Raw genomic sequence first — 11,457 nt, 5'->3', positions numbered from 1 at the left:
TTTATAAATAAAATTGATTGATTGATTGAAAGTGAAGCCGAGAGCTTCCTGAATCCGGTGATACCAAACATCACATGGTTTGGTGACGTAGTGCGCCTGTGAGATATCATTTAACAGAGGAGCAGGGGAGCACGGACGCCGGCGTCCGAGGGGAGTCCGAGAGGTTAACTGTTGAGGGGGAGGCTCTAAATGTACTAGGGCCGCCACTGGTCAAAGGATACAGATAACCCAGGCCCAAGGCCAAGGGGGTGGGGCCCATGATAATGTCTATGGTTGACCCATAAAAGGGATCAAATAAAACAATTTACTTACTACTACTTGTACTTACTACTTACTACTTGTATCACTGACAATACAATTTATATGTATTTACATAATAAATAAATGTATCTTTATCATTAAAACACATTTCAACATGCCAGCTGATACTCTCACCACTCGTAGGTATCCTGAAATGGATCAGTCCATCTGACCTCTGTCAGGTACGCGGTGCTCAGAAATCACAAGTGCTGTTAATGCTAACATGTGAGAATCAGTCACAATGCCTCACCAAAAGAACCACTAAAGGAAAAGCCAGAGTACAGAGAGAACAAGACAATGACAGAAGCAGAGAGACGATGGACAAATGTCTAGCAAAAAAGAAGCAGCAGGTATGACAGGCAGAGCTGAAGATGAGAAGTGAGGCAGACTATTGTTAGCAAATAAAACCAGCTGTGTTGGCTTCAGTTTTAAAGCTACAGTGTAGTCACTGTATCTAACCAGAGTAGAGGACCTAAGGCATCCATTGGTACCAACCATGTTAAGGTAGCTTGTTGGAAAGAGGGCCAAATAATGCCCCAAATTTACGCTAAATTGAGTTGACAACAGAGTTGACAACCACATACTCTTTACACTATCTCAGTTCAGCACACAATTTAACCAATATATGCTTAAAGCAGCCCTCAAAATTGAATGAATAAATGAGAAAAAAAAGTTAGGGCTATTTGTTGAACTTTTGATTAAATACCCTGAAATAATTTCTTTATTCAATGTTTGATTTGACTTTTGTCTAATCATTCATTGAATGGCATTTTTTCAGCATGTGACTGCCTCTGCTTTTCATAATATGAGGTCTTAACACAGAGTAGATACAAAATACATGTGGAAATATGAGTAAATGGATTATATTCACAGGGACTGTAAAATTTTGCATAGTGGTATGGTGATTTTGCCTTTGGACTGAGCCTGTTTCTCTGAAGGCTCCGAGTCAAGCTATTGAGTATCCCAGTTGTTTCACCTGCCTGCTCATTCTTTGTTTATCAAAGACTCAAAACTCATTATAAATTGTCCTGCCTGTCAGTGGTGCTACTTTTGCATTCAAAACCCCCCTGTCACACACTGGTCAGAAATGGACTCAGCGCAGAGAGCTCGCCTACGAGGAACTGCAGAATTGGAGAAGAGGACTATGGCGGGCTCATCTTTCCAGGCTTTTCTGCTGAACTTCCCAGGGTTTACAGCGTGGGGGCTTTTGGAGCATACACAGGCTGAGGACGGAGGAGTCTGCACCAAGGAGATCAGACTATGGCTGACTGCTCTATAGACTTTTGTTCACAGGCCCATCAGAGTGATTGGAACTCTGCAGCCTTGTGTGACGCTTTTCTCCATGGGTTGGCAGATTACATTAAAGATGAACTGGTGTTCCATGATCCCCCATCCACATGGGACAGGTTGGTTAAGCTGACCATCAGATTAAATCTCCGCATTGTAGGAAATATTGATTGTTACATAATTTATAATTTATTCTGTGGCAGCATTTATTAAATAAATGCTCGCCGACATTCTCCACCATTTTGTATGAAAAGTTTGATTGATATGATTCATTTAGGGTTTGCATTCTCCACCAGTGAGATTTGTTTGATTATTAACAGTTTATTCAGGTGCCTACGTTTTTCACCATGAATACTGTAGGGTTTGATTCGCTCAATATTAACCACTTTAATTATTCGTCCAGCTATATCATTTCATAGTCAGACTAATAAAACCACACCTCTTGTTGATCAGACAAGAATGTTTAACGCACTTTGGGGAAATTATTAATTATCAATTGTCAATTCAAATAGAGCTCAAATAGCCAGGACCTTTGCACCCGTAAAGTGACTGAATGTAATCCTACAGAAGACCAAGACAGCAACTTTTTAGACAAACATTTATTCTAAACTACTGACACAGGAGACCAAGACGCAATACAACTGACAAAACAAAACAATGAGTAAATGCAACTATGAGTGGAATGAAATGAATACAGCGATGCTAATGAATGAATGAATGACCAGAGTGAACCAGATGAAGCAATGAGCAATGGTGAGATAATTATCAGAGGAAACTTTAACATGGACCTGTGAAAAGCACCATTCAACAGCTGAGCGGCATGGGAAGCAAAAAGGGAAATATCTGAAAACTTAGGGGAAATCCTAGTTTTATCTAATGCTCCCTACCATACTTATTAAACTATGCATCAAACCCCAGTACAGGAAAATTATGTTGTTTCACCTGAGTTGTAGCAGACCAGAAAGAAGATGCTCTGGAGGGGGAAGAGGAAAAAGCAACGCTGCTCCTTGGTGTGAACCTCTCCTGGTGCTGTCCCATAGGGCAGCCTGCTCAGCTGGTCCTTCTCTTCTCCTCGGTCGAACTTCTTGGAGCCCTTGGGCACTTTTGGGCATTCTTGAGCCCACATGGCAACTTTGGCTCTGGTGAGCTTGGCTCTCCATGTCGGTCATCTTCACACACCCAGTGTCGGCATGCAGGAGTCTGTACAATCTACTTGAAATTTGGCGCAAGTGGATGAGCGTCTTGCCCCACCCATAGATGCCTATGAATGGCCAGTGAAATGCCCTGAATTAATATTCATTAATAACAAGAAACTGCATGAAGATGAGCATCGCAAATGTAGCAAGAAAACGTAAAAAACATTACTAAGGCTAAGGGGAACCAGCTCATAAGCCACTCATCATCGTTGGCCAGTAGGTCTTGCCGGTCCCTGAATTTCCGCTTCCTCCAGAGTCTCCCATCCACCACATCCTCTAAGAGTAAGCCATCATGCATCTGATCATGCTGTGATTGCTGCTTTTTATACCCACCCATCAACTGATTGATTGAATGTGAAAAGGAAATCCCTGATTGTAAGGGGCAATTTTAGAACACGCAAGATAAATATTAATTATGATGATCATACACATTATTTGTTTACACTTTTTCTAACAGTGACACAGCGTTTTACAATGACATACAACACATTTAATTCACAGTGATAAAAATAATTAAAAGCCATAAAACAAACACTTTATAAAACAAAATATATTGGCTCAACCATCTGCCCTAATGGTGCACCTTAGTTGCTTGCTGATTCATGGTGACTGCAGTGGGGCTTCTCTCATGCCAAATCCCTCCTTAGATCACAAGAACATAAGGAGTTCATTCAGGTTGAGAGTGATATCATTGTATTTTTCTTTTTTTTTACCTCCACCTCATGAGAGGGACAAGGAGGCAAAAATGCATCTGCTCTGCCCACTTACATTGGCATGTTATGTTTACCTGCTTTTGGTCACCATAGCCTCCACTATCTATCTATCTTGAACACATGGCCCTCATCAGACGCACTGAACAGCTGTTTATGTGCTTTGGTGATGGTGTGGCTGGATGAGCCCTAACCAAAACACTCCTTGTGAGATGGCTTTGTGAGTGCATGTGAAGTTTCGGAGGCCTTGTTCAGCGAGGTGAGTGTCAAGGACGTATGTGCATCACCGTATGTACTACGCCCTGCCTGTCTATTGCTTATCTTTTGATCCTTCAAGGTCAGGCCACAGCTCCACCCATTTCAGTTGCTTACCACTAAAGGGCAGGCTTCGGGCTCAAAAGTTAACAACAGCTCAGAGCACGGGCCGGGCCGGGCCGGGCCGGGCTGGGCCGGGCCGGGCCTATGACGTCTTTTTTGGCTATGAGAGATCATGATATGTGGCTCTCTCCTCGACTGTCAAGTAGCTCCTGCAGCTCTGTGTAGACTGACCGGATTGACTGCAGCATGAGGAAGACTGAATCGGGTTTCTGCCATCGGTTTGAGAGAGTTGGGGAGCTGACACGCCAGGTTGAATGCTTGCTTTAAATATTTCACTACAGCCTTGGCTGCCAGCAGGGTTTCCGTTACTTCCAGGACCGAATCAGCAAGTTCAACTGTGTCGAGAGCGTGCCGAAGGACAGTGGCATCACGTCTTTTTTTCTGGGCGAGTTCGTTTTGTGGGACAAATTGTTGACACTTTATTCTTGGAATAATTGTTTTTCCAATGTTGTTGGAATATAACCAATATGCTAAGGTAAGCAGCTTTTTTTTTCCTTCACGGAGCTGTTCAGAAATTATTCTCGTCTCTGTAATTTCTTTTTCTCCTTGTGTAGACATCTGAGTGATTTTGAATATTAATTAGGGCTCCAAATGGTTTCCGAGCGCGGCACTGCTGCTGCTCACCGCTCCCTCAGGGGATGGGTCAAATCCGGAGAACAAATTTCACACACTCAGGTGTGTGACAATCAGCGGAACTTTAACTTTAGGGCCATGGGCCTGTGTCTCTTTGCCTCTACTTGGGCCGGGCCGGGCCAAGGGCACACCACGGGCCTACTAGGGCCTCGGGCCTAGTTTTAGGCCCGAATCTGACCTTTACTTACCACCTTGGTTGGCTGGGGCCCCCTACTTCTCTGCATGGGCGGCCTAGGTTCTAAATAAGTAGGCGGGCTACAACGACTAACCTTTAGCCGCTCAGGATCAGTGTGGCTGGGAAGAGGTTATGTCGTGTGACAGGGCATTCATTCATTAGGCTCCACTCACTGTTCATAAAGAGTCCATTAGAGGCCTGAGCCTGTGTGAAAATAGAACAAAGGTTACAATATTGTAACCCTAGTTCTATTAGAACAGGCAAACCCCTCTACCTAGGGGCCCTGTCATTTCTACACCCCTTGCCGAAGAGAGTGTAGGATGTCGGATGACAGGAATCCACCTGTTTCTATACTGTGATGTACAAACATTTGGATAGGCACATCTTGATTGGCCGGCTACATTTAAGCTTTTCTTAGTGTGCAAATGCGTGCTTGTGATTAGAGGAGTATTATCCAAGAAGTCCCATAGACAGTTCCATCTGTGCTTATAGAATTTAGGGTAACAATATCATAACCTTCGATTCTGATTAAGTTTCTTGCTGAGTAGCCTACTACCCATTTAATCCTGAGCACATCCAGACACATTAGATAAAAGGCAGATGGAGTATTTTCACCTTCACATTGTTTTTTTTTGGTTTGTTTTCTGTTCTTTGGTTCTGTATACATTTAGAATGTTACTACTGTTGACTGTTACCTTAGTCCTGGTTTACTAGAACTCTTCTGTAACTCTTAATTACCATTGCTGGTATTTAATTTCCCTCTGCAACTCTGAACTACCATGGTTGGTACCTAAAAAGAAACTGTAAGATGTCAATATTGTCCTTTCACTGTAAACTTAATACTTTTCATCAGCACTTTACTGTTTAAAAAAAAAAAAAAAATCCATAGGCATTACATTGGCACTCTATGTAGGCAATATTGAATATTTAAAATAGGCTAAACAGCACTTTATCTAAGCACAATAGGTGCATTTTACCTCACTGTAAACTTAATACTTTTCATCAGCACTATACTTTACTGTTTAAAAAAACGTGAAAAAAAAAAATAAAATTCATAGGCATTGCATTGGCACTTTATGTAGGCAACACTGAATATTTATAATAGGCTAAACTGCACTTTATATGGGCACACTAGGTGCATTTTGCCCTGCACTTTACATTAGGAATAATTTTTTATACTGTGTACGTATGTGTGTATGTATGTATGTATGACACTAGCTATGTTTCCATCCAAAAGTGATTCGAATCATTGGGAAATGTGCATTAAAAGAAATACGAATCCTGAGTGTTTCCATTAAATTTACGGACTTTGGTGAAAACTACGAACTTGCGTGAGTTTTCCGCAAAACCAGAAACAAAACAAGTCTCGCATTCTTCTTCTTCTACGTTTTCTGGCAGTTGGCAACCAGCTTGTAAATGCATTACCGCCTTCCCGACCCAGAGTGTGGATATTACCATGGAGAGAGGTGCGCTACGTCAGACTTAATTCGAACATAACTTTTTCCATCCCCCGTTTTGCAAATCAACATTTTTTCGAATCAACCAAAACCTGGCTAAAGCGAGCGTATTTTTGTTTGTGCGGATCAAGGGATTTTATTTTGAATTTTGCCATTTCCATCATAATTTTCCGATGCGGTACTTCTAGATGCGCATCTAAACAGGCTGATGGAAACATGACTCTTGTGTGGTGTGCTGTCCATGTTGAGTGGTATCATATGCCGTATAGCATTATGTGCCATGCAGCGTGCGGGGCATACATGTGCATGTCACTTGAGACGTTATATATGTGTCTGTATATGATGTGTCTGTATCTGATGTTGTGTGCTCCTTTGTGTTAATTGTGGATTGTGTATTTTGTTGTCATGTTTTATGTTAGAGGACTACAGATGGAAATTAGCCTTTAGCTAAATCTGGTGCAAACATCTTATTGTTTTGTAAACAACTAATGTACGTGCACATTGTCCTTTTTATAAACTAAATAAACTAAACTAAACTTTCAGTGTTATAACTAAATATATTTGGAGATCAGAACTGCACTGTATAATATTGCTATAGATTACAGAGAAATAGAAACTGTCAGTATAGAAAAGTAAAGATTGGTTGACAATGTAAAAATGTATATATACATATATAAAAAAAGGAAAGTATTTTATTTTGTTCTGTTCAATTCAACAAGTAGTCTGTGTCTTGTATCTTACCCTGTCCCTCCTGCTCATTCTCCATGACCTCAGCCTGAGTAATCCACTCCATATAGCCCTTGAGGTCTTCATCCAGCTGCTGGGTTTCCCTCAGCTTCTGAAACTCTCCGCGGGACTTGGCCTTCTCTCGCTCTTTTGTGAACTCACTAGAAGGGAAATAAGACACTGAATCTGAATTAAAAAGACAGAGCACACTAAGAGATAATGTGAAGAGCAGACAGAAAAGATCGCAGGGTGAAATGGACAAAGCAAAGAGTAAATCATGATTATACAAAATAAATGTATGGAAGGGTAGTAGATAAATTTAGGGTATTCCTACCCACTAAGAACACCCAAAACCAGGTTGAGCACGAAGAAGGAGCCAACCAGGATAAGTGTGGTAAAATAGATCCATGGCCATTCCATTCCTATGGCATCATTTACCTGTCACACAAAGCACACATTTTTGTCTTTATCAAAGAACTAAAAACATGTAACTTACATTTTGTAAAAACCAACAATTAAATGCCATATTTGCCAGAAAAAGTGGAGTTAAACGCAAATACACTTTTATTGCTTGACTCTGTACACAGAGTTAGGCAAAAATATCAGTATCCAACTACTATAACTGGAAAGTGGTTTGTGTGTATGTGTCCCTTAGTTGCAGTGTGTTGAAACTCTGATGAAACACTAAGTTAAGCTATTGCTGATGAAGAGAAAGTTGTTCTAAGTTTGACTGTTTACTGTCACATGTCCTAATTAACATTCTGGTAAAAAAAAAATTGTAAATAAAAACAATACAAAAATAGTCAGCATGTGTTATTAACCAAACATCAAGTTGTACATAGCTTTAAAAATGAATTGCTTTCTTACACTGTAGGTAGCAGTTATCATTCAATCAATCATCATTTATTTAACTCATGAAAATAATAAATGGTACAACTCCAGTGAAATGGGATCCCATCAGCTCCTTTAACTCGTGCACTGTGATTTAGTGTTTTTTTTAAAGTCTTATTCCATGGATTCTGGTTGTGGAATGATAGCAAAAATCAATATGCTTTACTCAACTTCTAACAATCTATGCATGAAAAGATACAGCAATTACTATATCCCACCATTAATTTTTTTCAGAAATTTTTGTTGATCCAAAATTTGTTTACCCTTCATTATTCATCACACAAAAAACATTTCCATACCATATCCCATGAAAAAACCATGACAGTATAAATGATATGAGATAGCATAGGTCTTAATAATCCAAAGACTCACCTGTGGGCCCTGATATGGTTTATTAAATGATTATGATATGTTATGCTATATAAACAACTGCTGTGATGAAGTGGTTAACTCATACAACCTGTCATTAGAAAGCTACGCTTCTTGTGGTTTGATTGATGCCAACAAATTGAAGATACAACCACCACAGCAGGTTCAATAAATGCTTCTGCCAGACAAACAACAAACAAATGGATTTAACTCACCTATTATGCTTCATAGTAACGCACAGATCAAATAATATTCCAGCAAGAATAGTTCTCATACATTCACAAAGGTCTAGATGATCTAAATCCTGTGAAATATTTAGTACAAACATATTATTACATCCATAGATATCAACAGAATGTCATTGCATCATTTTAAATGTTAATATTTCTCTTCTTACTGTCTGCATAACTCCGTATTGCATGCAAATATGTTGACATCACCATACCAAAATAGCTCACACCTCACTTGAGCCAACGTGAGCTTCCATGTCCTCTCCACAGTCTACAATAGCCAATGAGAGACTGTATTGAAAGGAAGGGCCTGCCTCACTTCTCAGGTTACAGAGGCAATTAATAGCAGGCCAACTGCTGGCTTATGATTCTTATAATCAATGACACTTCTGACCTTGACCGCTGTTTTCTACTCATTTTTGGCATCATAGACTGTTCTAAATGTACTTAAAGGATGGACAAATGGCTCCTCTGTTGTCTTAAGGGAAAAAACAATATCAGTTTCGGTTTTCTAGAAGTGTTTTTCTGTACACTAAGCGCTTAAATGGACATTTCTGTTTTTTGTTGATTTGTTTTTCACTCTTAATCACAATATCCTCAACTGTAGAGCTGTTGAGCCACAGTTTTAGATTTGTGCAATAGCAAGTTCCAGAGCCACCGTTTTAGACATACGCATGTGCAAACTTGTCAGGGTATCTGTCAATTTCTTTTTTACTTTGGCCCATCGGAGGCTCACAATCCCATGTCAGTCAAAAATGTATCAATTTTTGAAGCCAGTCACTTTACAGTAGTGGGACTAGTCAACATTTAATGTAGCTAGCTACACTAGCACTGCGTATCATCTCCCTGATTACCACAGAATATAGTAACTTCAACCACTACCACTACTCATTTCAGGAGAACTACCACGAGAAAGTATGTTTTATTATTGGATATTTAAGGGACAATGGATCATAGCTGTTTGTTTCTGGCTGCCAGAGTTAGCTAGTGTAGTTAGCACACTAATTAAGTTAGCTGAAAAGTTGTCTATTTGTACATCAAAATGCTGATTAAAAATGTTGCTGTCAGTTGATACTTTGTCAAGGGATAATGTCCATACGGACAAGTGCACCTGTTTGGAGGGCAGGGGCACTAAACCCTTGGGAACAAGGATGGAGCTAGATTCTCAGCACAGTGGAGGTGGAGCTTTCTCAGGGAGCCCTTGTGACTAAGTCATTTTAAAATTCACAACTGTAAAATAACGCATATGCTATGCATAATCAATCAACCAGTCAAACAATTTTATTTATAAAGCCCAATATCACAAATCACAATTTGCCTCAGAGGGCTTTACAGCATACGACATCCCTCTGTCCTTAGGACCCTCGCAGCGGATGAGGAAAAACTCCCCAAAAAAACCCTTTAACGGGGGAAAAAAATGGTAGAAACCTCAGGAAGAGCAACGGGGGAAAAAAATGGTAGAAACCTCAGGAAGAGCAACTGAGGACTAACACAACAGACTCCCCCAAACTTTAATTGAGAAGTGGCGCCGTGCGCCCCTAGAAGTACAGGTAGCTGGCCGCCCCTCTCTTCCTTTCGCTTCCTCCTAGAGGCAACATCCAGGTTGGTGTGGCAGAGAAAATTGTTTGGCGTGGTCAAGAGTATGGTGCACAAGCCTCCCCAAGCCTGAGCACTAGGGATGCGCAGAGACGTCATTATCTGTATCTGTATCTGTATTTGTATCTGTTCAACCAGCAAAATTATCTGTATCTGTATTTGGATAAAAACCAGAAGTGGGCGTGGCTTATACCGGAAGTTGTGTTACATTGTATTTTCTAACTTTATAATCATTGGCAATGCTATTTCTGAGCATTCAAAGCATTAAATAGATTTAATATTGGCATATAATAAGTTCTGAAATATATTTCCATATACTCATACTTCACTTTTCAATAATAATAATGATAATAATAACTAGAACTGCAAGCAGTTATGAACGGGGTCCAAGCCTCCCCACGCAACTCGGCCTCCATGCCCCATGGAGCCCACGATAGTTGGCCCCAAAGGACGATGGGCTCGGGGCGAGCGTCAGGACACAGGCCAACGTCTGAGCTGCAGTATTCACCGTAATGGGAAGTGCGCTGGAAGTGCCAAAGGCTGAATGCGTTTGTTGCAATAAGTCAAGCCGACTTTGACCAATCATTACCAAATTTGGTGGCTGGCCTCAGGACTGACCCCACATCATCCTCACCAAATTTCGCAGAAGTGGGTGTGGCCTATGTCAGCAATATATAAAGTTTATGGATATGTTGTGTTACACCTGCAAACGTAATAACAACCCACAAACATAATAAACCACAAACGTAATACAAATCTGCAGCTTTGAATGAAATAATCCCGCAAATGTAATAAATTTCCGACAAACGTAATAGCAGCTGCCTACTACAAACGTAACACACAATTTTCCGCAAATGTAATAACTATTACATTTGCAGGAAATTATTATATATGTGGGAAGGTGAAAATCTAAACTGTAATAACTTCCCACAAATGTAATATAAGACTGAATAATGGTCTTTGTGGTTGTTGTTGTTTCTTTGTTTACTTATACACCTGCTAATAGTGATGCGTGTGTTGACAAGCAACCCGCAGGTCGGGTGGGGCGGGTCAGAGAGGGACAGAGCAGCGTTCTGAGTAAGTTAGAAATAACTTACAGAAACACACACACACACACACACACACACACACACACACACACACACACAAAAACTGGTCATTCCTTGTCAGTTCACAGAATTACTCTGTGGCAGCAAATATGTCGTTTAATTGGATTTATTTTATTTCCTTCTGCCTCTTGTTAATACGGATTTCTCTGCAGCATCTGGCCTACAGTACCTGTTCAGCACCTTGGACAGCGGCACTGCAGGATGGGTTGGCTCTCATAGGGGGTCAGGTGCAGGTTGTAAGGTTTTAAAAACCATGGTTTACAATAACTTAATCCTCCTCCACTCAAAAATGTGTTTTCTTCTTGTTCCTACAGATGAATGTTTGAGCCTCACTGTGCAGAATGATGTATGTGCAGAGCTTGACACTCGAAGGCTGTTTTCACATTTATCTGCTGAAAAT

The 11,457-nt window shown here is 40.5% G+C and overlaps 1 protein-coding gene across 1 annotated transcript in view; it reads right to left on the bottom strand.

Moving 5' to 3' along the window:
• The window catches only part of LOC126386418 (dihydropyridine-sensitive L-type skeletal muscle calcium channel subunit alpha-1-like), a 509,728-nt gene that overhangs the window by 413,623 nt on the left and 84,648 nt on the right, over positions 1–11,457 (bottom strand). The window contains 2 exon segments of the mRNA XM_050038752.1: positions 6,806–7,023; positions 7,197–7,300. Of these exon segments, the coding sequence (XP_049894709.1) occupies positions 6,806–7,023; positions 7,197–7,300 (322 nt within the window).

This window comes from Epinephelus moara, chromosome 24, assembly GCF_006386435.1.
Source record: "Epinephelus moara isolate mb chromosome 24, YSFRI_EMoa_1.0, whole genome shotgun sequence".
Lineage (NCBI taxonomy): Eukaryota > Metazoa > Chordata > Actinopteri > Perciformes > Serranidae > Epinephelus > Epinephelus moara.
The sequence above is the reverse complement of the archived record's forward strand: the minus strand, read 5'-3'. Positions and strand labels throughout refer to the sequence as shown.